Here is a 27,022-nt window from a genome sequence, read left to right as displayed (position 1 = left end):
GTCAGGCTCATGACCTGCAGTCACCTGGGCTCAGAAAACAGGGCTCTAGGTGGGAAAGGACTAAAGTGTTTTTAAAGGATAGAGCATTTGTGTGCAAAGGCAGAGTGCTGATGAAATGAAATGTGTCAAGCTTTTGAGCACAGCCCACATGTTGGCCCGTGATTTGTAGGTGGCTCCAGCGTCCGAAGGCCAGGAGGGAGAGGTGGTAGACTCTCGGGCACTCAGGAGTCAGTGGTCTGGCTCAAGAGCTGAGACTTCAGTCTTATAGCTCCCTCTGCCCCGCCCCGCCCCGCCCTGCCCCACCAAGGGTTCCCATCTGGTGTTGCTGAAGATTAGAAACAAGGTTAGCAACCCCCACACTGAGGAGCACAGAGGCACAGACATGGTTCTTGGGGCAAGCAAGTTTGGGGTTGGACTTCTGCATAGTGCTAACTGCTTTGGAACCATGGATAAAATACTTTACCTCCCTGGGCTGCAGTCTTCATCTGCAACATGGGAAGTTAACAGGGGTGCTACGATGGGCAACCATAGGCATATCGTGTGCCCTGCACAGGCCTGGCACATGGAAGAACTCTAAACCTGTACTTTTCTGTGAGTCCACAGAGGTCCCATATATGAGCTGGTGTCCTCCAGTGCGTAGCCCTCCAGAGTAAGTGACGAGCATAAGTCTTGAAATATTTTACAGAGTTCAGTCCTGGGTGCTGTGGCACATACCTATATCCCAGCACTTAGAAAGCGAAATCAGAAAGATCACAAGTTCTTGACCCTCCTGGGCTACACTGTAGGATACTCCCCCTTCCTCCACCACCACAAAGTCCACCCAAGACTAATCAGGTCTGAGTGATGACTTCCATCCACTAATGCCTATAGTCTAAATCAGAATGATCAAGGTGTAAAGTTCTCCAAAGAAGCATGCCCCTCCCCCAGCCCCCACACCTTTCCAGAGCTTCTGGCATGGAATTTTGCTTTGAAGAGTGGTAATTATTTGTACTAGCTTTATGTCAGTGACTATAATTAGTGCCATGGCTATTCAAAGATTAAATTATGTATATTTGGACACTGTACTAGTTAACTTTACATTGCTGTAACAAATAACTGATATAATCAACTTATATTAAAAAAAAAAAAAAAAAAGGCCTGGGGCCAGTGAGATGACTCAGTGGGGAAAAGGCCCTTGCTGCTAAGTCTGGTGACCCAAGTTTGGTCCTCGGGAGCCACATGATGGGAGGAGAGAAATACCTCTCTTGGGTTGTCTTCTGAGCTCCACTGCCATGCCATGGCACACACAACTGTTCCTGCTCCCTAAACAAAAAAGAAAAGACAAGCAGGTTACTTTTGGCTTTCAGTTTTGTAGCTGTGAGTCTATGATTGGTTTCCCTGTAATGTGGCCTGGGACGATGCTGTGCATCCGGGTGGGAGAACATGGCAAAACAAAATTCTCTCACAAATGGGAATGGAGACAGAATGAGGAAAAGGACTGGAATCTCACTGTCTGTTTCCAGGGCAACCTCCAATAACCCAAAGGCCTCTCTGTGGCCTCTTAAAGTTTCTACCACCTCCCAATACCTATTCTGGGGACCAGTCCTTTAGCGTCTGGGCTTTTAGGGGACCTTCCAGGTCCAACTCAAACGGACACGGAAGAATGACTCAGAGTGGCAAACCATCCACATGCAGAGGATGCACACCTACCACCCCAAGAGGATCCTTGCTTTTAGTTGTTATTGTGATAAAATATACACAGCAGGGTGGAGAGATGGCTTGAGGGTAGGAGCTCTTGTTGTTCTTGCACTGGGCCCAGGAGGTTCCCAGTGATCCCTACGTGATCGCTTACAACGACTTGTAATTCTGGCTCTAGGAAATGTGGTGTCCTGCTCTGGCCAGCAACACCAGGCACTGGGCATTGGGAACTGGGCCCTGTCCTTTGCAGTGAGGCAGGAGGTATCAGAGTAGTTGCCAAAGAGAAGGTATCATTTATGGTTGGGTAGATATGACTTATCGAACTCTGTAAACATTTACTATGAATTTACATACTGGCTTGCAATGCCCTATTCTGTGGGCTTTCACAGTGCACTCTTTGGGAGCCTTAGGGCCTCTATATGTGTGCCTATGGGCCACCGAGGAAAGAATTTTGCTGCACCAAAACCATTGAAAACCATTGACACACGTCTCATTGGCCAATAAGAACCTCGGGGTTGATGAGTGGCACTTCCGTCTATGAGGCCTTTTCTAAGAACCCTAGACTGACTCAAATCTGGAAACCGGAAACTCCAGTTGTCATAGAAAATAACACGTATTTTCACTTTTTCTTCAATTTGTGTTGGAACACCGAGAACCTTTGAAAATGGACCCTCTGACACCGTCTTCAGTCCCAGGGAGTAGTTTTGCTCTTTGTAGTACATGGAGTTGGTGCTGCAGGAAATCAGCTTTGTGGTGTTGCTTGTTGAATGCTGTGGCCCCATGGAGTAGACAGCCAATATTTGTGTTCTGGGTGTGTCCTGGGAGGCAGAGGCAGCTGAAGGCTAGGAAACCTGGGTCCTGCTCCTTGCCTTATTGCTAAACCACTTCTGAATCTAGAGCTATTCCTTTATCCAGTGTCTGACTCAGTTTCCTCACAGGGATTACAGGCACCCACTGAGTGGAAAAGGCCCAAAGCACAAAGGGATGTAATAACGCAGATGAATGCACTTCAGGAAAGCTGTCGCTATAACCATGAAAACTATTCCTGACATCGTACCTTCAGGCAAAGAGTGGCAGTGTTTTAGAAACATTTAGCCTGTCCCTGAGTTTTATGAACCTTTGGCCTCTGGTCTTTTTCTTTCTGTGTATTTTACTTTTCTTCTTCATAGGACTGGTGAAAGATTAACCACCTTGAAGTTAATTAATCAGACTGGAAACCTTAAAAAGTGTTAAAGTGACTTAAAAAAAAAAAAGGATAGATTAAAAACTGAGAAAGAAGGGGAAAGCGTGTTATATCCGCATGGGCCCTGAGACTCGCTGTTCTCCCCATGAAAGCGTGCCTTAGCTATGCTGTGCACCCAGGGCAGTGAGCATGGAAAACACTTCCCCTTCAGTGTAACCAAAGAGCCTGGGACATGGAAAAACACTCCCCGTCCCACAAGGGACTGGGGAACTGGCTATCATAGGGCCCTGGTCTACCACTAGAACCACCTAGAACCTCTAGGATGAGGAAAGGTGGGTCCTAAGAAGACCAGTGGCCCACACTTCACACTGTCCACTGTGTCTAGTCCACATAGCTCCCACACGGCTCTTTCATACTGTTCCAGTTTGTTCATTAGCTTTCTTGGCGGGTCTCTGGCTTCAGCAGGAGGGGTCACCTTTGAACCCCCTATTGCACTTGCTCCCTGGAAGAACAGAAGTGGCGAAGAGAGGCAGTACCACAGTCCAAAGCATCCTCCTCTTTAACCCTTGCTCCCATGGCTTCCGTTATGACCTGCCTCGCACCCCCTAGGGAGGAAGCTGGTGGCATATTAGACATCTCACTCTGTTCGCTAGAGCAAATTATTCATTTTATGTTCCCCGGGCCCTGGGGTCAAACTCTCAGGAGGGCTGAAGACAAACCACTGCAGAGGCCAGCCCTGAAGGGGTCAAATCAGCCCTGAGCTGGGTAAGGACTGTGCCTTTATCATGTGTCAGCCTCAGAAGCCATGGTGTTTCTCTGCACACAGGACTTTGGTCATGAATTCTCTGGGTCACTGTCGTCAGGTAGGTTGCCCATCCCATACCCCTGCACCTGTCACTCATAACAAACGTAAGAACAAGAGGCTTTTGACCGTAGGAGTAGGATGCAGTGCCAGGGTTCACCTCTCAGTTTGGTACTTCCAGATGTGCAATGGAGGCTGCAACGTCACTCTTCTGTGCTTTCATCTCTTCTGGGAATGATAGTAATACTGCTTGTTTCTTGGGTCTTATGAGGTTTCAATGAAGCAAAAACATGGGACTCTTAGAATGAGCCTGGTGTACAGGATGGTTTATTACAAGCAGCGGTGTTCACTATCCCTTCCTTAGACAGAGGACTAATACAGAGAGCATGGCTGCATTGCAGCTAAGTGGTGGGGCTAGGAGCGCAAGCCTCGCTGATGCCGACGTGCATCTGCTGTCCACTCTCCATGGTAGAAGAGTTCTTGTGTGCATTACTCACGTTCTGCCGTTCCTCCCCGTGCCTGGGCCACTCTGGATTCTGTGGCTTTTCAGTGCTGAAGGGGGACAAGACTCCAGGGTCTGTCTCTCTTTCTCTCCTTCAGGCCCAGGCTCTGGAGACAGGTGGGCAGTGAGCGTGAGAGACATTTGTCAGTGACAGCCAACCGGAATCTCCTTCTTCTTTTTGATTGCAGATCTGGAGATCACAGTTCCAATCCGGCATTCGCAGCACCTGCCTGGGAAAGTGGAATTTGGCGTGTATGAGAGCGGCCCCAGGAAGAGTGTATTCCCCGCCAGGACAGAGCTGAGACGTGGGGACTGGAAGACAGACAGCACGTCCAGCACAGCAAGTAAGCAGCAAGCCAGAGGTGCCCTCGTGCCCACATGCCGGCTGGCACCTGCAGGCCTTGGCAAACACTCCCAGGAGCCCCAGAGCTTAACTGGGACCTGATTTGGTTTTGAGAGATGTGACAGATGTGGATTAGTTGCCCTGGGCCCTGTCGTATGATGATTCTTGGTATATTTTCTTTTTCTTTTTATAAACCTAATGATTGTCAGCATAAGTGGGGAGATGCAGCTCAGCACTTTCTCTCTTGATATGTGTATATATATTATATAATATATCATATGACACACACACACACACACACACACACACACACACACACACACACACACACATATAAGACAGGGTTTCTCTGTGCAACCCTTGCTGTCTTGGAACTTGCTCTGTAGACCAAGCTGGCCTCAAACTCAGAGGTCTGCCTGCCTCTGCCTCCCGAGTATTGGGATTAAAGACATGCACCACTACCACCTGGCCAGCTTTCTAAAAAATTCTTAACATTGATTGGGTACTTACCTAAAGTGACTTGTCTTTATCGATTGTTTAATGACCACAAAACCTCTTTGAGGTAGATTCATGCCCTTTTATTTTGCTGAGGAGGAAGTTTTCAGGCTTAGTGCCTTCACTCAGGTTGAGTATGTCACTGAGCTGAACTGGCTGAGCTGGGATTCGAACTCAGTCTGGAGCCAAGCCAGGACTCTTCACCACTGCTCCGTCTTCTACTCCAGCTGTGCTAAGGTGGAGCCAAGGACATCTTATCAGAACGTAGACAACAGTAGACTCACATTTGAGAATTTCCCCTTCTGTGCAGGCATTCGGCGTCTAATTAGGACACGTCTTCATTTTTAGTGAGAAAGCTTGAATGAGAGTCTCATTGTGGCAGATGATGCCTGATGTGCAGGCTTAGGGGACGGCTCTGTGTCTCTGTATCGAGGGCTGCATTTGCTAGTGTGCAGGCTTAGGGGACGGCTCTGTGTCTCTGTGTCAAGGGCTGCATTTGCTGATGTGCAGGCTTCACTAGCACCATACACTGAGTTTCTTGTCTGCCCTATAATTCACTGTTAGCAAAACAACTGCACAAGTGATGGAAGAGACCGAGAGACGTGTACTTCAGGACTCAGGTCTCTTAAAAGTGAGGCAGAGAGTCCACATACGAGTGCAGGTTAACAGGTAGGCTATCCAAGTCAGTAGTGATCTTTTTTTTCCTACATCACAGCCTCCTTGAGAATTTACTGTGTTCCTGATCTGGTTCCCAGAAAAACCTACCTACCTGTACTCATCTATACACAAATCATGCGCGCGTGCGTGCACACACACACACACACACACACACACACACACACACACACACACACACACACACAATTTTGCTCACCCAAGGGCACAGGTATAGATGGAGCACTTGTGACCCAGAGAGGGAAAGCATTTTCCTGAAGATTAAGCAGACAGAGAGTAGCAAAGGTGACAGCAGAACCCAGCTTGCTCGCTTTCGTTAATATTCCTCGCACTTGAGCTGTGGAAACAGCTCTAAAGCCCATCATGTGGCTACCTGGGAATGTAGACTGGACAGGAAGAAAACATACACACACCCTCTTCCCCCCCCCACACACACAATGGTGGAAACAATGGAGACCCAAAGAGAGGCTCTGCCAAAGGCAACTTGGGAATTCTGACATCAGAAGCAGGAGGGAGTTAGTCCTGAGGGATCACAGCCTTCGGAATAAACAATAAGGCAATAAGGTAAGTGGCACTGCCCTGGAATGCGTGAGAGAGGGGGAGTCCCAGAACCTTCACTCCTTCACTGGTGGGGCTCTGCTTCCCACAGCAAAAGGAGCCACAGCTGGAAAATCTTAAAGACAGATGAAGGGCTTGGTTTTTTGTTTTGTTTGATTTGGTTGGTTTGGTGTGTGTGTGTGTGTGTGTGTGTGTGTGTGTGTGTGTGTGTGTGTGTGTACCAGTAAATTGTTGCCCAAAAATGGCACTAGGAAATGCTACTTAATGACAGACCAAGAGCTTACATTCTTCTTCGTGCCTACAGATCAGAGCTTGTTCTTGCTGCAGTTTCTGCTATGTAATAAACCATGGCAAAACTCAGTTTCTTGAAATATAACCATTTATTTACATCTGATCCCACAACCTGGGCAGAACTCAGAAGGGGTGGGTTGTGTCTTCTCCTCAATCAATGAGCAGGAGTCATTCAGATGACCACACTCAGCTGGGGCGTCCAGGATGGCCTCACATCCTCCAAGGCCTCTCTCCACACGGCCTTTAATCCAGCAGCCTAAACTTCTTATGTGGCAAGGGGGTCTGGGATGGGGTGGGGTATGGGGGAGCACAAGCCCAGTATGCAAGAGCCTGCCAGGTTTGGGCTCCTGTCACAGTTGCTAATGTCCCATTGCCTAAAGCAGGTTGGGTGGCTGAGTCTGGAGTGTGTAGAGGCCACACAAAGGCACGGACAGTGACAGGGGGTGAAGTTTACTGCGGGGTGGGTGTCACTAAAGGTTAGTATACTGCATTAAAATGAAAGATGATGAGGATAGCTGCCTTCACAAATCAGACAATTGCTTATTGCCAGCCCCATGACAAGCATGTCCCCAGTGTGACCCCTCCAGTTCATCCAAAGCAGTAACGCTTCTGGTTTCTAGATAACAGTTAGTGGCTAGAAAACATGCCTCGGGTTTTCTGGCAAGTAAGCCAGAAAACTGGGAGTCATATCCAGATCTGACCGTGCTATTACCAGGAAGGCACCACCTTCCAAATAGAGCTAGTTCCTTGGCAGGGAGGGAGAGTGGGGGAAGCCAGACTCTGAGCCACCAGCTGCCCTTTACCCTGGAATCACACCCTGCGAGCACCACTATTTTTATTACGGCACATCTGTCATCTCTCGGGACGCACAGAAAGACAGTTGCAGGTTAGACCGGGTTATGACTAAGTAATTAAGTCTCAGTAATTAGTGATATGTTTTAGATAACAAAAGCTCAATTGTGGAGCGGCTGTTGATCTTCTCATAGATTATCTGGCCCAAGGGTTATAGTATAACCGGCCATTTTCCCCTCTCACTTAGTCACTCTCTAGAGACAGAAAGGTGACAAGAGCCTGTCTTTAGGGGCTCATAATGGAGGAAAGCACAAAAATAGCATGAGTTGGATGCTGGTCTGCGCCTTCTTCCCTGATGACAGCAATGTGGCCTTGGCTTCCTCTCTCTGATCTAAGAGCAGTGCATGCGGGCCAAGACCAGAAACTGCTTACCAACTGGGCAGCCAAGGGAACTGTGGGTCATTCACGAGCCCAGAGCAGAGACCATATCAAGGGGTGGGGGGAGGGGGCGGCGGCCAAGGTTTAGAGCCAAACACTGTGGTTAGAGGTTTAGGAATTCCAAGGGAAGGGGCAGTGGGGGGCTGATGCATGTGAATTTCCAGCCATGCGGCCAGTGCCTGTGAATAGTTCTACTTCTTGCTGATGGATAAACTTCAGTCTTTAGACTTAGTTCCAGCCAGTTAGGGTCATCGGGTTCTTTGGGAAAATACTAATTTCAGTCGTCAAGGTATCTGGCAGTCCAGCAACAGCAAATGGCACATGCGGCACAGGACGAACAAGCAGCTTTCTTATCCTCTGTCTGTCTCCTCAAAAACCTCCCTGAGTGTCCTGAAGCCCCCAAAGCCTTCTCTCTCTGGGCTCTTGTATTTATACCCTTTCTGAGTCCTCAGAATTAAACTATCTCCAGCAGACAAAGACCATGCCCAGCACAAAAATGCTATTAGCTATGGATAAACTAAGGCGATCTCATATCCCACACTAAGGATTAAAACAAAAAACATGTTTATATTACATAAACTGAGTTTTTAAAGAGATCAAAACTTCCACACTTGTTGATAGAAGTTCGTTGGAGGGTAGGAGAGAGAACCTTTTGGTGGGTAAGCTGGGTTATGAGTAATAAATGATTAGAAAGAGACTAGTCATGTGTTCCCAATAAACAAACCAAATCCCGTGTCTTAGAGAAACATTTTGACAGATTTAAAAATCTGCACTGAAGGCTGGAAAGATGGTTCAGTGGTGTAGAACACTTGTTCTTCCAGAGGATCAGGGTGCAGTTCCTGGCACCTACTTGTGGTTCACAGCCATCCGTAATTCCAGTACCAGGGGACCCCCCTCCTCTGACCTTGAGGATATGAGCACACATGTGGTGCACACATAATGCAGACAAAACACTAAGACATAAAACTAAATAAATAAATACAATAAAAATGCTTTTAAATCTGGAGCTGGAGAGATAGATGGCTCTGCACTTAATAGCGCTTGCTACTCCTGTAAAGGATCCAGGTTCAGTTCCTAGCATCCATATGCCATCTGACAGCCATCTATAACGTCATTTTCAGGGAATCTGACACCCTCTTCTAGCTTCTATGGACACCAGACACGCACATGGTACTAGGCATACCAGAAGACAAACACACACATGAAATAAAAATAATAAATATATTTTTTAAAAATTTGCCTCCAAAAACAAAAACAAAAAACTATAGCCGGGTAGTAGTGGTGCACGCCTTTAATCCCAGCACTCGGGAGGCAGAGGCAGGCAGATCGCTGTGAGTTCAAGGCCAGCCTGGTCTACAAAGTTAGTCCAGGACAGCCAAGGCTACACAGAGAAACCCTGTCTCGAAAAAAAAATTTACCTCCAATAACACACACTTGTAAACTTAGCATTTGAGAAGCAGAAACAGGAAGATTGCCACAAGTTTAGGGCTAGTGTGGGCTGTATCGCAAGATCCAGCCATGGCTAAGGTAATGAGAATCTCAAAACGCAAACTTAAATTTTACAATTCATTTTCTTAGTTCTACTTGAGTTCCATACTGCTACCATTCTGAGTAACATACATTTCCAGAAAGTTCTGTGAGCTGATGCTATTTTAATGATCTAGGTAATAAGTTCCTAACTGAAATTGCTTTCACACAAGCTTCCTGCTATGAACATAAATTAGACTTTTGAGTTCGTACTCTGCAGAAGCTTTTGTGGTTCTGGGGCTTGGAACCAGAGCCTTGTACACGATAGAAAAGGCTTTACTGCTGAGCCACGCCCTCAACCCTGCCTTTTGTTTGGCATTGGCGTGTAATCTTTTATTAGAAGGTTCGTCTATGTCATACATATACCCTGGTCCTGTAATTGCTAATTAAGCAGCAAGACTACAGTTAAAACAAAACAAAACAAAACAAACAACAAAGCTTGCAGACTTAGATCAACTGAGACGCTTAGCACCTCTGCACCTCTGCTTTCATGTCTGTAAAATCAAAGCTCTAATATCAAATAGGATTTTCAAAGGGATTAAATTGCAATCATGCTTTGGGAAGCACCTCATGGGTGGTAAGCCCTGGGTAAATGGTAGCCGTTAAGCTCAAAGTGGCCATCAGAAAGCAAACTGTTTTGTGTGATGCTAGCGGAAAAACTGAACTCCAATGAACTGGCTCCCGTCTTTGAGGGTTGTGTACTGTTTCTATTGCTATACATAACGGAGGGCAGGAGCTCTGCATTCCATTTCCTCCTGAAAGAATCCATAGTCCAGCTGATGTTGTTTCTGCCCTTTAGGCAGCACCAGTAACCGATCGAGTACGCGGAGTCTCCTCAGCGTGAGCAGCGGGATGGAGGGCGACAATGAGGTGAGAGTCGGGACTTCCACTCTGCCTGTTTCAGGGATCATAATTTTATCACAAGAGAAAGGAGTTCGGGGGAAGGAAGCCACATGCAAAAGGTCACATGTTATGGGGTGCTGTTTGTATGAAATAACATAGAATGGGCAAATCCAGAGAGACAGAATTCGGGTTGGTGGCTGGCAGGTCTGGAGGGCGTGGGAATGGGAGGAGCTGGTCTGGGCTTTTCTTTGTAGGTGAGGAAAATGTTTTGAGATTAGATGGAGGTGATGGCTGCATACAACTATAAATGTGCCGATGCCATTTTACTTTGCAATGGTTGACCTTAAGGCTATATGAATTTTGCTCAGTAGAAAGGAAGGAAAGGAGGTGAGGGGGGCGGAGAGAGGAGCGTAGAGGGAGATGGGCAAATCAGACTACTTAAGTCAGAAGTGGGTGTCTGCAGGAAGGAGCTGCGCGAGAGTTGGGGATTCCAGGGGCAGCATCATGCTCGACCTCAATCAAGTGCCTCTGTCTTGCTATATGAAGCCGTGAGATCTTCCTGTATGTCCCAGGTCCCCAGGGTATTTGGTCTCCAGTTCCATCCCTGTCTGTACACTGGCATTTCCTGCATTTCCACATGGTTAGTGGCATGGTCAACAGCCAGCCAGGACTCCCCTGAGCCGAGAGGTTCAGCTGCTCTAGCGTGAGGCCCCATTCTGAGTTGGCCCATTCTCATCAGTGTCTCTCCTGACCTGGTGACCAGTGGCTGGTTTGAGCCCAGTGGGTCACATGAGTCACCACTAACCCTGAAGACTCAGGAGACTGCGTCTTAGGGAGAGCACTCCTGCAAACTTTCAGGCAGTACTGGTGTTAGAAGACAGCAGACCATGCTTGGAGAAGCAAGGAGTTTGAGTTCAGACAGTTCGTGCTGTGTGTGATCGCCACCTTTGTTTCGCATCTTGCATGCTCTAGGATAATGAAATCCCTGAAATTACTCGAAGTCGGAGCCCAGGTCCTGCCCAAGTGGACGGAGCCCCAGTTGTGACCGGAACACCAGCTGTGACCCTCGAGAGACCCCCTAGGGTGCCCCCTCGAGCTGCTTCACAGAGGTAACGTCCAAGTCACCGTGAAGTCTTCTCCTCTCTCTCCTAGCTATAAGGGACAGGAGGGTCTAGGAATATCTAAATATGGAAATGCCTATAACTGACCTACTTCAGCGTGGTCTCCTCAGTAAAAGGTGATCCTTATCCCATGCAAATACCCACACATAGTGACTTGTTGTTTGCTTGGCTTTCCCTGGATTTAACACAGTGTTTATTTATATATTTTTAAAATTATGAATAGGTATGTGCATCTGCACGTGGGTGTCTGCATGTGAGTCTGAGAGTGCCTGTGGAGGCCAGAGACATTGGATCCCTTGGAGCTGGAGTCACAGATAGTCGTGAACCACTTGATTTGGGTACTATGAACCAAACACAGATCCTTTGGAAGAGCAGCAACTGTTTTTATCTGCTGAACCATCTCTCCAGCCCCTTGCTCTTGATTTTTTTTTTTTTTCCTTCTTTGAGATAAGGTCCAGCATTATAGTACAGGCTAGCTGCCAACTCTCAATCCTCCTGTCAGAGCCTCCTGAAAGTTAGGATTACAGGCATGAACCACCGTGCTCAGCTTACTTGCTCACATTTTAAATAATATTTAAGTTCACAAGCGAAGCTTACTTGCTCACATTTTAAATAATATTTTAAGTTCACAAGCGAAGGACATTCATATAACTAACAGCTTTTAAAATATCGTTTTTTAAGATGTATGTGTTACTTTTTTTTTTCATTTTTGTGTGTGCATCTGTCTCGTGTGTGTGCAGTGCCACATTTATGCAGGTGCCCATGAAATCAGAAGATGGCGTTGTTCTGCCGGAACTGGAGTTACAGGCAGTTGTGAGGCACTCAGTGTGGGTGCTGGGAACCAAATGTGGGTCCTCTAGAAGAATAGCAAGTACTCCTAACTGCTTAACCATCTCTCTAGCTCCTAAAACAAGTCTTAATTTTTTTTTTATTCACATGTGTGCATATTTGTGTTTGAATGTCTTTTCCCTTGAACTTAGAACTCAGTGACTGGCTATACTGGCTGGCCAGCAAGCTCCCAGGATTTTTCTATTTGTCTCCCCTAGGGAATCACAGATGCACATTGCTATGCTCAGGTTCTTATATGGGTGATTGGGATCCAGACTCATGCCCCAGTGCTTACATTGCAAGCACTTTACACAACAGAGCCATCTTCCCAGACCCCCTAGTAATCTGTATCTGTCTAGCTAGGACTATGCTCATAGTATTGAATTCCCTTGGCTGTATTGTGGGTCCTGGGCTTCTCGGGAACAGGAGATAAAATTAAGAGTGACACAAACCAGCCTGGTCTGTGGGGTGGACAAGGCTCTGGAGTGGTCGTGGGATTCAGAGTCTCATGGAGTTAAGGGATCTGCTGCCACTTGTGGGCTTAGATGAGCGATTTGATGGTTTTGTGCCTCAACATTTTTGTCTATAAAATAGAGTCACTGGTTGAACTTCCTCTGGAATCGTAGGGTAGAGTTCTTGGCCTATGACAGGAGATTAATAATACGAAGGTGTATTTGTACAGGAGGAGAGTAGACATCTGGGGGGGGGGCTTTGAAGATGAGCCAGACAAGTGTGACTCACTTGCTGATTTTCGCGTTTGTGTTCAGTCGGTACAGGGGCCTCTGAAGGGACATGCTTTATGAGCCAAGAAGTAACAGAAAAAATGGTTCGAGCTGGCCGGTGGGGCTGCCATGTAGACCAGAGGTCTTAGATGTCCAGGCTTATCCTAGAGGGTTCATTCTTTGATGCTTAAGATACAGTGGGTGAGAAAAGAGGGAGTTTGTGCATACTTAAATGCAAATAAAGCTCATCTGTGGGGTTTGCTAAGAAAGTGCAACACAAAGGCCTTCTGTCTAGCTTTCTGGGCCTCTCCATTTCTCTCTAGTTTGACCTTTGCTATATACAGCTTTTAGTTGCTCCCAGCGACATTCCTATACTGACACCTGCTGCGTGAACATCTGTCAGCCCAAAGCTGACAGTTACAGGCATGTTTCCCTGGTGCCGCCCGGGCGATGCACATTTGGATATTCCCAGAAGGAATGCATGTGATAATTCAGCCTGTGCCCTGAGTTTGAATTATGTTGCTTGAAAGCTGCTATATGTATTTGGTGGGGGTGAGGCTTTGCAGGAGCGATTATGGTAATAAGTGCTATTATTTAATGACTGCTTCCTGTGTGGCAACATTATATCAAACACATTAAGTGCATTACTTCCTTAATGTTCTCCAAAGCCTTCTTACAATGATCACATTTTGCAGGTTGTAGAGGCTGAGGCTGGGAAGTGGGAGGAGAGATACTACTGATCTTTGAGCCATTATGTTAAACCTGGCCAAGAAAATGTAGGCATCAGAGAGGAGGTGATCCGAGAGCCAAGACTTTCTGTTTCTGAAGGCTGAGGACTCTGGAGCCACTTGCTTTAACTGTACAAAGATAGTGGCAAGGTTGAAAATGTAGCCGTAGACTTGTGCAGGATTTTGCCGTTATTGGAAAAGGGAAGGCGAGCAATCAGGAAAACAACCTCCAGAAACTATAGGATAGAAACAGGGACACATTTAACTGTGGGAGAAGAGATGGGAGATGCAGCCTCTGGGGAGCTGGGAAGCATGCTGTGAGAAGATAGGGAGAGCAAAGGACTAAAACTCTGTGCTAAGCAAATGGTGTTGTTTGTGGAGACCCGTAATTAACAGAACTCAAGGCTGGTGTGCATTTTGGGTTGAAAGGGATCTGCAAGCATGTGCTTGCATTATAAATACATGTGCAGGTCTCAGGACAACATGGTGCAGTCTGTAAGCAGAGAATGAGGCGAAGCCAGTCTTGAATGGCTGGCCTGCTGGTAGACACAAGAGAGGCCAGCTGATGTCCTCAGCTTCCTCCCCTCTCGGAACCTGCAATCCCATGTCCTCCTCAGCTTTCTCCTCTCTCTGGTGCACTCTCTCTGGTACATGGCCCAGGCTCTGCCCGTTCCACATGCCATTCACAGAGCCTCAACTTCGGCCAGCAAACAGCCTGGTGCCTCTGCCTCCTTGACTACCTTCTACTTCCTGCTGTTGTTTGGGGACCCGAACTCACATGCTCCATGGTAGCTGAGATACAGCCTATAAAGCATTGAACTCAGCAAGCTGCTTTCCACTCTCCACCCCAAGCTGCTTCCTCATGAGTTCCTAAGCCTGGGGCGGAGATACGGTTCTCACCTTTCTCCAAGTACCAAGCCTGGGAATCCTCCTGAGTTCCAACCTCCCCTCACAGCTCCCATATCCAGTGTCTCTCCATTCCACTGCCCTTCCAGCAGTCATCTTCCCACGCGGTAGTGTCCCACGGCACACACTTACCTCCCTGTGCCCAGTGGGTCCCTCCTCCACGCTGCGGGCAGGTGACTTTGTAGAACGGAAGCAGCTGATGATGCCACTCCCTGTATGGACCTCAGAACTGGAGTCTGTGTATTTCAGTGTGCCCTGGCCATGTCCAGCTGCAGTTTGCATCTTTCTCCTTTGCTTGTCTGTGTCCCATGACTTACATATTCTGGGAAATGGGTTTCTCCAGTACAGCTTCTCCCATTCCCTGGAGGGTTCTCTTTCTACTCCCTTCCATTTTCTGTACATTCCTTCAGACTTGGTCCAAGCATCCCTCCTCTAGGAAAAGCCTTTCCTGATAGATCAATACTGAGTGATGCTTCACGCCGGGTTCTCTGTTTATTACGTCCCATATTATTATCTCCCATATTACATCCCATATTATTACGTCCCATATTATTATCTCCCATATTACATCCCATATTAAATCCCATATTATATCCCCTGCTACAAACATTGTTTGCACTTCTCTCCTCAAGTGGATAGTGAACTCTGTGAGAGCAGAAATTATGTGTGTCCATGTGAGGACAACCTTGGGGGTCTTTGTTTTGTTCGTGTTCCTTCTTATTTTTAGGCAAGTATTTCTTTGGCCTGGAGCTTGCAGAGTAGGCAGGGTTGACTGGCCAGCAAGCCTCAGGGGTCCCTCTGTCTCTGCCTTCCCAATACTTTGATTACTGCAGCCCACCATGACATGCCCAGGTTTTTGTACGTGTTCAACTCAGATACTGCTACTTGCATAGCAAGTGCTAAATCAAGCAGGCTGTCTCTCCAGTCCTAGACGTTACTTTCAATTCTTTTTTCTATTCTTCTCAGCATCTGGCATAGTAACAAACACATATCGGGAACTTAATATATACTTGTTATGAAAATAGAGTGGTAATGCTTGGGTTGGACCTCCTAAGCTCTTACAAAATTAGCCATCAGGCCAGTGTGGTGTCTGTAAATCTCAGTACTCTGGAGACTGGGGCAGGGGGATATTCAGGATTTTGAGGCTGGCCTGATCTATATAATAAGAGGCTATTTCAAAACAAAAGTTATCTTCTAGGGAACTTGAAAGTTACATTAGACGGTGTGTAAAGGCCCGTGATGCCATACCAGCTAAAACCTCGCCTTTTAAGAGCACTGTCATCATCAGAGTTGTTGGGTTCTTGAACCAAACTCATCACCGGTGAGAACTCACCCAGGAGTAAGAGGGGCCAGTGTGCAGGTGCAGTCAGCTTCTCAGGTCAGAGAAGGCGGTCTGTGCACGGACCACGCCCCCTTAGGATAGAGCACCCTTCCACTTCCCTGGTTCTGTTGTTCCTGTTGTCATAAACGCATCTCCCTGAGTCAGGGCTTCTGATCTTTTGCTGGAGCTGTCCATCAGAACGAAACTAAACTGATGTGCTTGCAGGTGTGTCCATGTGACAACAAGATGAGAAAGGGGACCGGAGGGCATAGGGACGTCTCACAGAGGAAGACAGACTGTAAGGTTCATGGGGAAAAGTCTCAGACTAAATGGCTCATCCTCATAGTGAGATTTTTACCTTAACTTACTGAGTGCCTGCTCTAGGCCAGACATAGGGTTGCTAGCTAATTTCCATGCCATCTTTTAAGCTCCCACATACTTTGATTAGGCAGATGAAAAAACAGGGTCATCCAAGTCGAATTTTCATACACACACACACACACACACACACACACACACAGAGAGAGAGAGAGAGAGAGAGAGAGAGAGAGAGAGAGAGAGAGAGAGAGAGAGAGGGAGAGCGCTGTGTATGTAAACATGCATGCTTACATGTTCCTTAAGGCCAGATCTTTGCCTGTCAAACAAGACTGTCTCCCAATTTTTCCCATTGTCTGTCTTATGCACACATATGCCGTATACCGATGGCCAGATCCATGCTTCTTTTACCTGCTGTTTGCTGTACACAGGAGACTGAATCATGAGTGAATCCTTCCTTATAGAAAGGAAGGGCCAGCCTAAACCTGCCTAAGCATTATCGCCTGATCCATAGTTCATAGGGCAGGAGACTGGAAGAGAGGTGGAAGGACACCATCCTTTTGTTTTCACTGGATAACACCCAGCAATTCAGTGACAAACACACAAACCCCTTACTCCTGGGGGCCAAAGCAGGGCCTCCTGTGAACACCTGTGGTTATTCTTTGCTATGTCTGCCCTCCTTCTCTTGTTCTTGACACAGGTCCCCCCCCCCCCCTCCCACCCCACCCCCACCCCCCCAGCCCCGTTCCCAACTCTTGCCATTTCTTTGACCTGTTCAAAAGCATTGTTCAGGAGGCATTTGGCAAATATTTACTCACAGATTCATTCAATCCCGGACCATGCAGCTCCAGGGTTACACGGTTCAATTACACCATCCAACAAAGCAGGCTTTCTGGATGTATTGATCTGCTTCCTGGAGACTAAATATTGGTTTTACAGCACACACGTGGAAATACCATCTGTAATCATTGAACCGATCTGCAAATAGACCCACCCTAGTGTACCTGGAGTGTCACTTAGGACTTGAAAAAAAAATCCACGCAGAAAAAACATGAAGAGGGGCTTTTAGGTGGGCAGGCAGTTGGGATGGCAGTGATCCAATGAGGAAGTGAGAAGCAGACACTGGAATTCTCTTTCTTTCTGCTGCCCTCATCATGGGAGAGTCTCTACCCGGGACTGCCTCTTGGAATTACTGGCATCTTAACATCCAGGCTCTATTGCTATTTAGGCCCCATAAGGTCAACAGAAGAGGAAACAGCTGCTATTGAGAAGATAGTTTGCTTCATTCATGGTTCTCTGGGGGGGGGGTAGGCACCACACCACAGGGGTTCATCCTGGGACACATGCGTGTTGGTCAGGAGGCAGAGGGGACAAAGGTCAGACATGGGCATGCACTGCCTATTGTGGTTCCCATGAGAAGCAGTAAGGCAGGGTCAAGCAGACGGAAGATCACTAGTTTGGATGATTGCAATAGGTGCTGAGGCCGGGGGTGGACTATCTTTATCTGGAGCCCGGCCCTGGGATGATAAGGGCAAGTTGATCGTGGTCCCAAAGAGGCGGTAAGGGCGTTAGATGACCGTAAGAAATGCAGTCCCTCCAGGGTCAACAAGACTCAAGGATGACAGAGCAATAGAAACTAAAAGGCCTAGTTAACACAAGGGGTTTGGGGCCTGGGAATTGGCATTTGTCACTAGCTCCACTGGTGATTCTTGTGTTCAGGGATCAGAAGCCATGACATCTATGTCATTGAGACATTCGTGGTGTGTCTTGACCCTTTGACTGAGGAAAGTGTCTTTTGCACAGCACTTCAGATTAGCCACAGGTTGTAGATACCCAAGAGCTCTTTGATTTGGTTAAATTTCAAAAAATAGAGTTGCTTTCTCTTTCTTTGCAGGCCTCCAATCCGGGAGCCCTTCCATCCTCCTCCACCCGTTCCACCGAGAGGTCGCTGATTCTACCTCCGAGACCCAGCCCCCCTCAGGACTTTTAAGACTTGCAATTTTCAGCCTGTTGATGAAGTCTTCATGTTGAGTGTTCTGCATGACCACGGACCTTGAGATCCACCGTCACTGCCGATGTTGTAGCCCTGCTGGTTTGGGTGGTCCCTGAAGACGTTATTAAGGCACGATGAAATCTGAGACAGAGGACTTTGTTCAACGTCGCCAAGTACCTTGGTTCACAACCTTGTTTGCCAAGATGAAGGTTCTATCAAGATACTCACCTCTCGTGTCCTACAGCAGGAGCCTAACGGGACTTATGTGCATGTACGGAACTAGAGAGTGTACTGTAGTGACCATCTGTCAGTGCTCGTCCAGCCTAATTCCTACAAGTGATTACCCAGCAGAGGTAGGAAGTGACCTAACTTTGAAGTAGTTCTTCCACATGTCTATGTATGTGCTGGGGTTGGTCACATACAACAAGCTGAAAATGATTTTAGCAAGGGATTAAACCAGTATTCCTCTTTCACCGTAAGCATTTGAGGTACCCCGGAAGTAGAGACGTAAGAGAACACAGGTGGTTCTATGTCGTCACACTTATTCCCCCTCTTACATGTGTACGCATGTTGTGTGCACGTGCATATGTATGTGTGTGTGTCTGTGGGCACATGTATGCACCTCTGGGTGGAGACTAGAAGCAATGTTGGGAGTCTTTGTCAATCACTCTCCACCTCTTCCCTGAGGCGGACTCTCTCAACTGAACGCAGAGATCACTGACACCGTGAGTCTAGCTTGCTGCAGGGATCCCATCTCTACTCTCCTGGTGCTGAAATTACGGGCAGGTTGCCATCCCTCCTTGACATCTGTGTGAATGTTGGGGGACTCTGGTCCTCATGCCTGGACAGCAAGCACTTTATCTACTGAGTCCTCTCCCTAGCCCCTGTCACCACACTTTCTGTTTCTAAGAAGCCAGTCCTTTTTTTTTTTTTTTTTTTTTTAAAGAAATCCCCAAATGTAGAAACATAGCTATGCCTGACTATCAGCCTTCCAGAAGTTTCCCTTTCTTACATCACCCAGGCATGGGACGACCAGCTACTGCTTTCAGCCTAACCCCCAGTATGCTGTCAAACTAGCCATGTTGCTAGGAAACCACTAAAAGCAATCAGAACCAGAAGCTTAGGGAACCAGCTATCCCGTTTATAATCCTGTGGCCTTCATAGGCCATAGAGAAAGAGGAAGATCCTTGGCTTCTTCTCCCCTGAGGAGCCTGAAGTGATGGAAGAAAGAAGCTAAAATAATTTCTTCCAGGCTTACTTCTGTTCCTGCCAGGCCTGAGAGTCCGGCCAGTGCAGAGACTAGGACTGTAACCATGCTACGAGCTTCAAGTTCCTGTTACATAAATCTCCCTTCAAACCACAGATCTTTAATTCCGTCTGTGTATACCTAAGATGATCCGAAGTGGCTTTTGTAAAATCTAGGTGATATGGGTGTTTCTTATAAAATCACTGTCCAATCCTTCTTAGATATATTATTATTATTGATCTGTTCAAGTGTATTCTTACTGGGTCCTTTTCTCATAATTAAAGGTTCTCCTTTAATCTAGTTCCTCAGCCCACTGCTTCCTGAGTTTAACTTTGGGGGGGGGGCTCTTGAGTTGTTAGGTGTAAAACACACCACTGATCATGTCTGCTCTGTGAGAGTATTTTCACAAAGACTCTCATGGAGAACCTGGAACATGGTGGCCATTCTGCAAATGTCCCTTCAGTGGTCCCTCAAGCCCTCCTGTCACTTCTGTGGGAGAAGCAAGAGAGTATCACATAAAAGAACAAAAGGTGGCAGCATCGGGTGGTTTTCCTGTTGGTTATCATCTCCGTCTTGGGGGTTTTGATAAAAGATTTGTATCTCGTTAGCTGAAGCCCCCCTTTGGATACCAAACCTCAGCTTGTGCGCATACTCTGGTGAACAAGTTTCATAGCAACATGATTGGATATAACATTGCATTTTATTCTTGTACTAAAATAAATAGAAAACAAAACTGAAGGTGCTTTTTGAGGAGCCCAAGTCTGAGGAGTGTGACACACTTGGGAGGTACATAGAACTGATCAAAATTGGGAGTCACCAGTCCTAAGTCCTGACAAGATGTCACTAAACCATCAAGCTGGTCAGTTGTATGTAAAGAAGAAGAAGAAGAAGGAAGAAAGAATCCGGACGAATCACCTCGACTGTGTTATCAAAATTTGTTGGCTAAAACGAATTCTAATCACCTAGAAAGAGAAGCCACACACCAAAGTACATATTTATTCATCATTTACACACACAACACATTTACCCACACGTTTAAGAATGCATTCCGTGAAATAAAAACATGGATTTCTTTTCTTTTTTTAATATGAGGACCGGAAGCTAAAGTGTAAGTAAGTATATAAAGAGATGATCTCTGGCGCATTGGTGATAGCTCATCTATTACTTTGCTTCCTCAAGATTTTATCAAGGAGATCATCAGAAAGAGAAGAAATAATTGCGTTCACTGTAGTTACATTTGCTCCGGTAGAGGCAACTTGGCCTCCATTAACTCATCTAGCCAGCATTTTTCCTTCACCTTATGTTAATTTCTAGGTGCAGACAACCAACTACCTAAGTAACAAAGCACAAAGTCAGAGACTAAATGCGAGTAAGAGGTTGGCGGTCCAAGCAAGTAATTTAATTTTGTATATTTAATGGCTGCTAATGACTCTTCAAGATTTGCTGTAGCCACACACATAAGATGCATATAGACCACTCTAATGACTGGTCATAAAAAATCAAGCTGATACTCACCCTCCCAATCCTTTGTTATCAAAAACAACAAAGACAAAGGGTAGCCTTGCCAGTCCAGGAACACCCCAATAGCTGGGGGTCCCAGATTCCTCTCCTCCATGTCCCAGGGAGCATGTGCTCCTTTTTTCAAGGAACAGTGAGTGAGCTCCACCTACTTGGTGGAGAAAATATTAGTAATAGATCTGTTTCTGAGAAAGACGAGTGGTTAAACCTGAAACTGGAATAATCTGACTGTAAAGTATTTACTTTGGATGCATATATAAATTTTTTGGTTTCCAAGCAAGTTATTAAGAGTATAAAATAATTTTCATTCATCCCTGCTGGCCATACACTAGGCATCCCCAGGGTGGTGTGAGGAAGAGCCAGAGGGTGGAGGAGGGAGTTAGTATTCTCAGGCCCAACTTGGAATTCATTTTCTCATAGAAAAAGGTTCCCAGGCTAGCCTGCCATAGCTTGCTCAATGGCACAGGAAGTTTGGCTTTATTTTAGTCAGCTGCCCACTGGGTGAGTTCACAGCATGATGTCATAGCTGTGTGTTTCATCACCTCTGAAGCACAGAACTGTGCATTCTAGTGCTCCAGGTTGCTCCAAGTCTGAAAGGCCAAGGTGGGGAACCCCTTGAAGAAGCACGGGGGTGTGGGGGGGCAGCCTAGTGTAGTCCTCACCACTAAGGAGCCAGGATCTTTGTGTGTGGAGGGGTGGGAGGGGTGAGGGGTGGGTGGGGAAGGAGAGAGGGGAAGGCAGAGACAGGATCAAAGCCAGGGCCTTCCTCTCCTCATGCTGAGCAGGTGTTCCACAACTGAGCAACATCCAGCCCCAGAGCCTTGTATTATGTGATAGCTGCTGTTCCTTACTTTTTATTATTATAATAGATCAATTAATTAATTTTAAAAAACTGAATGAAGGCACAGCACAGTGTTGAGTGTCTACAATCCCAGCATTCTAGAAGCAGAGGCAGAAAGATTATGAGTTTGAACCCAGCCTGGGCTACGGTAGTAATCTTAAGGCTGGTCTGAGACTCTGTCTTGAAGAACTCAAACCAAACAAAAACAAGCGAGAAAAGCAAAATAAAAGTGAGTCAGAGCCAATGAAATATGAACCACACAAGGAAATGAGTGGCCGTAATTGCTCTGCAGTCCCCAAACTAAAGTTTTTCTTCATTGGTGTGGTGTGGGAGGTAGAGGGGGGCGGGGAAGTCTGTGCCACAGCATAGTCATGGAGGCCAGAGGACAGTTTGTGGGAACTGGTTTCCTCCTTACATCATGTGGTTCGCAGGGACCAAACTCAGGTCATGATGGTTGAAGGCACCTTTGCCCTCTAAGCCCTCTCGCCAGCCCATACACCTGAAGAAAGTACTCAAAGCAATATATTTTAGAACAGTTCAACTAGAACAGAAAATGTAGTGTTGCAAAGTGGCAAGTCCTCCCCCCATCATCTCTCTGAAGTGACTGCCAAGGCAAATGTCAAGAAGAAGGAAGCAACAGAAGTTCAAGGCGACAGGAGGCAATGTGCCTGTAAATCCCAGAATTTCCAGGCCAGTCAAGGCTATATTGTAAGGCCCCGTATCAGCAATACAAAACAAGCAACAAACACCCCAGACACCGAAGACTGGTCATGTAGGTCAGTGCAAGAGCAGTTGCCTAGTAATGGAGTTTCACTGTGTAGCCCTGGCTAGCTTGGACCTCATTCTGAGTGCGTACCGGAGGAGGCTCATCTTTGACAGGCCTGTGCCAACAAACTGCCTTGAAAAGATAACTTCTTTCCAAGAAAAGTCTAACAGGATATAAACCAGAAGATACATTGTCTTTTGTACCCTAAGACTTTGATGACCACATTTATCCAAAAAGAATAAAAGACAGAATTTGTGGGTTTTCTTACTTATGTGGCCTCAGCTCTTTTAATATAGTTGGATCTTAGTAAAATTGTCACCGAAAGAGCCTCTGCTGTCATTGAGAGGTGGACTTTCAGCACGTGGACTTCTGTCCTCCACATATCAGGGGATGAGGTTAATCTAGAAGAAATCAATAAAGTAACTTTCAGAATTTTCACCCCCTGGTTTGACAAAACCATCATCATCACCATCACCACCATCACCAACCACCACCACCATCATCATCACCACCACCACCATCATATCCCAAGAACCTACATACAAAGTTGGATCTGGGAAGTGGAGACAGGAGGATTCCTGGGTCTTGCTGGCCACCAATTCTACCAAAATACTTGAGCTTCAGGGTCAGTGAGAGAGATTGCCTCAAAAAATATGTGGACAGTGATTGGGGAAGACATCTGTGTGTCAACATCTGCCCTACACACACACACACACACACACACACACACACACACACACACACCACAAACATACATATACTTCCAAAGACGAGTATACGAATTTCAAAGCAAATCGCTCTGGTAATGGTTTGAGTATTCATCATTTAATATTGTTTTCTACAGGTAAACTAGCAAACTTTTCCATTTGTAAGTACTTCGTGGATATCATTTCATGCCAATGAGTGCACATTTGATCCACCTTTTAAATATCAGTATGGTTGGTAGTACATCAGCAATTAAAACACCAAAGAAGCAAACTGGGTCTGGTCTTTTCAGCAAGTCACCCAACCCGTGCTTCAGTTACTTTTCTGTAATGTGAACACACTAAAGGTACCTGCCTCAGAGGGTCTGTGTGAGTATCAAAGAGTCCCTGGCAGATGAAATCCTTACTGATGATTCTACGATTTGTGTATTCACTATTCAAGGTGTGCTTCGGACAAAGTGATGTAACCTGATTTCTTTGTAGGAAAGCACACTGGCACTCTTTGGGAATGAACAGGAAAGGAAGGTTGGTAGTGGGTCTCGTTAAGACTTCTGCACAGTAAGTACAGTGGTACACAATATTGTCAGTGAGATATTATAAGACCAAACACCAGAATCTGCCTGATACTGATGGATGAGACAATCTTCCTCCAAGTACCACATTCAGAGAACTGTCACTGTACTTGACGGATACTTTTGAGTCCTTACTACGTTTTTGGTTTGAAATGGGGACTTGCAATGTAGCCTGGCTAGCCTGGTACTGGGTCTGTAGATAAGGTTGACTTCACTCTTTCTGCAATTCTGCCTCTGACCGAAAGTGATGGGATTACAGGCCTGCGCTACTATGTGATCTATTTCAGTTTTTGTTTGTTTTGTTTTGTTTTTGTCTCACGCTGTAACCCAGGCAAGCATCCAATATGCAGCAATGAGTTCAGCTCCCTGAGTGCTGGGGTTACAAGTGTGAGATACCAAACTCAGCTCCTTACTAGCGGTTTAGGTGCAGAAAATAAGAACAAGTGATGGGTGCTCTGAGCAGCTTCCATTCCAGGACACATTTATGACTGAGCACGGACGAAAAACAACACGCAGGCAAATAAATGAACAAGAATGTCAGCTCAGCCGTTTCTCTTGAACAGAAGTCTAATCAGTGCTTGGTAATGTTAAAACACCCAACCCACCATGTACAAGTTTAATAATCATCTTCTATAAAGAAGCATAGGGAGCCCGTGCCCCATTCCCTGGCTTAGACTGAAGGTGTGTTCGCGCTGGGTCCCAGGCCCCCAGTGAGACGCCCAGCCTTGCCCCGCAGCTAAAGCGAGATGGGTGCCCAAGTCAGTGTAAAGCCAACCCGCCGACAGCTGGGTAGCGCGAGGGCGGAAGCTGGGCGATCGGCAGCGTAGCGGCTACGGAACCCTTCAACACCGCGGACTGCGCGCGCCGGCGCCCCAAGGCCGGCGGCGGTTGCGGCCCCGCGTTGGGAGGACTTCCGGCGTGTGCCGGGGTGGCCGGATGACGTGGCTGAGTCAGAGGAAGAGGCTCGGAGGCCGGGGGGCGGGGGCGGCGCGGAGCGGGCGGTGACGGCGGCGGAGGCGGCGGCGGAGGCAGCGGCTGGGCCCGGGCCCCGTGCGTCTGTCCGCGCCCGGTGGATGTGAATCGGCGGCGGCGGAGGAGGAGGAGTCGGTGGGCCGGCGCCGGGCCTGTGGGAGCGCGGAGGATGAGGCCGCTGCCGGGCGCTCCTGGCGTGGCGGCGGCCGCCGCGTTGTTGCTGCTGCTGCTGCCCCGGGCTCGGGCTGACGAGCACGAACACACGGTGAGGCGAAGGGAGCCGCCTGGCCGCCCCCGGTCCGCTCCCCGATCTGCAGCCCGGCCAGGCCCGGCGCTGCCTGAAGGCCCGGTGCTGTCCCGCGGCCGCCCGAGCGCTCCTTCCGGTCGGGCATGGCGGGGCCGGATCTGCGGGAGCTGGGAGGAGGCATTTCCGAGCACTCCCGGATGCCTGGGCCTTGCTCCCCGGCTCCGCCTCTCGGGGCTGGGGTCGGGCTGGGGGGGATCGCCCCGCTGGGGGGGGGGGGATCGCCCCGGTAGCGGGCTGTGGACCCGGGAAACTGGACGCTATGGGACAACAACACGGCGGAAGATGGATGCAGGGTGATCCAAGTGCTTGCCAACCAGGAAATAGCCATCACTTCACTGCCCGCTCCGGCCCTTGCCCACCCTTCGCTCTCTTTCTTGCCCGGACCGGATTTAAATCGTGGGGTGGGGACAGCTTTGCATGTGGACACGTCCTCACCCTGCACGCACTCGGCCCCCCAGGCCTTGTAACTTTCTCCGGGTTTCGCGAATCCCCAGAGGACGCCCCGTCCGGGTGGTCTGCCTCTAACTGGGGCATCTCTGACCCTAGGGGCGCTTGAGTCACCTATCCCTCAGGCCACACCCCCACTTACTTTTGCGTTTGGTCTGAAGTTGATTGGCGACTTATTTAATTGTATTTTCACATTAAAGCTTGTCTGCTAATGACTCTTGGAGTGACTTTCACCTAGACTTTTAACGTTATGGATTTTTTTTTTTTCAGACTAGTAGACTTGGGAGGCATGGAAAGTCAGATAAACCTAGAGGGTTGTTTGGCGGATGATTGCTTTTATTTTTATTAATATGAGTTTTGCCGGAGAAGTTGTGTATCAACTAAATTTGAAAGATACGGAGAATGTCTGGTTGTAGCTGATCAGTGACGAAGTGAGGGTATTCTCATTTAAGGGGCCAGACTTTAGATTTCGTTTGTAATTACCCAAACTTTGTTCTACTGTCTGGTTTAGCAAATATAAATTCTAAATTTGGCTATTGTGCTTTCTCCTCACTGCTAGAATCTAATTGCATGTGTATGTAAGTTTTTTTCAGAGAAACATTGACTTGGTGACATGTTTTTCTGCGAGACTTGTGGCTTTTTTTTTTTTTCACTTTAAGATAATTTTGTTCAGATGTTAAGCAGTTAAATGAAAAACTATCTTTTCAATGGGTTAACTTGTCTCAAAGGGAAGGAAAGGTAATTTTTTTCATAGTATATAGAGACCATGTAGATTGGAGTAATTTGATTTCTTTTAAATTTCCAGCAAGTGTTCTTTTGTTCAGTAGGATTTATCATTTTGCTTAAACAGTTCAGTTTCTTTGTAAAATATGGAACTTTTGATTAGTTACAGTTCCACTATACAGACATGGAAACTACATTCTGCTTTTTAAAACTTGTATTTTATACTGCTATGAAGATGGAAGCCTTAGTTTATAATTTAATAGATTGTAAGTGTACAAAAACTGTAGTGTAATTAACAAGTTTAATATGTAAGTGACAATTTCAATGAAAAATTTAAAGTTTATTTATTTTTATTTTATGTGACAGTTTTGCCGGCATGAATCTAGGATGTGCATCACATACATGCCAAGTGTCTTAGAGCCTAGAGGAGGGTGTCAGATCTTCTGGAACTAGAGTGACAGGTGGTTGTAAGCCACCCAGAGTGAATGCTGGGAACCAAACCTGGGTCTTAACTGCTGAGCCATCTCTCCAGCCCCAAATTCAATAACATTTTATTGTTAGGAGTGTTACATTCATTCATTCATTCACTCCTGGGGATTGAGCCCAGGTCCTTGTGTGGTTGGTAGGTGCATATTCTCCTATGAATGCAATGTTGCTTTTTTTTTTTTTTTTTTTTTTTTGAGACAGGGTTTCCCTGTGAAGCCCTGGCTGTCCTGGAACTGGCTCTGTGGTCCAAGCTGGCCCCAAATTCAGAGATCTGCCTGCCTCTGCCTCTGCCTCCAGAGTGCTGGGGTTAAAAGTGTGCACCACCACATCTAACTGCACCTGGAATGCTTTAGTTTTTATGCACATAAAATATTTGATAA

General features: G+C 47.0%; 2 protein-coding genes across 2 annotated transcripts in view; both read left to right on the top strand.

Annotated features, from left to right (window-relative positions):
- Nucleotides 1–18,186, top strand: part of Pik3ap1 (phosphoinositide-3-kinase adaptor protein 1) — a 105,594-nt gene extending 87,408 nt beyond the window's left edge. The window contains exons 14-17 of the mRNA XM_051146541.1: nucleotides 4,353–4,508; nucleotides 10,083–10,153; nucleotides 11,099–11,235; nucleotides 17,962–18,186. Of these exons, the coding sequence (XP_051002498.1) occupies nucleotides 4,353–4,508; nucleotides 10,083–10,153; nucleotides 11,099–11,235; nucleotides 17,962–18,019 (422 nt within the window). The 3' untranslated portion in view covers nucleotides 18,020–18,186. The remainder of the gene's footprint in view (nucleotides 1–4,352; nucleotides 4,509–10,082; nucleotides 10,154–11,098; nucleotides 11,236–17,961) is intronic.
- A 6,592-nt stretch (nucleotides 18,187–24,778) lies between these two features.
- Nucleotides 24,779–27,022, top strand: part of Tm9sf3 (transmembrane 9 superfamily member 3) — a 47,223-nt gene continuing 44,979 nt past the window's right edge. Inside the window, exon 1 of the mRNA XM_051146540.1 lies at nucleotides 24,779–24,944. Coding sequence (XP_051002497.1) covers nucleotides 24,849–24,944 — 96 coding nt within the window. The 5' untranslated portion in view covers nucleotides 24,779–24,848. The remainder of the gene's footprint in view (nucleotides 24,945–27,022) is intronic.

This window comes from Acomys russatus, chromosome 5 (assembly GCF_903995435.1).
Source record: "Acomys russatus chromosome 5, mAcoRus1.1, whole genome shotgun sequence".
In the NCBI taxonomy this organism is placed as follows: Eukaryota; Metazoa; Chordata; class Mammalia; order Rodentia; family Muridae; genus Acomys; species Acomys russatus.
This window is presented reverse-complemented; position numbering and strand designations above follow the sequence as displayed.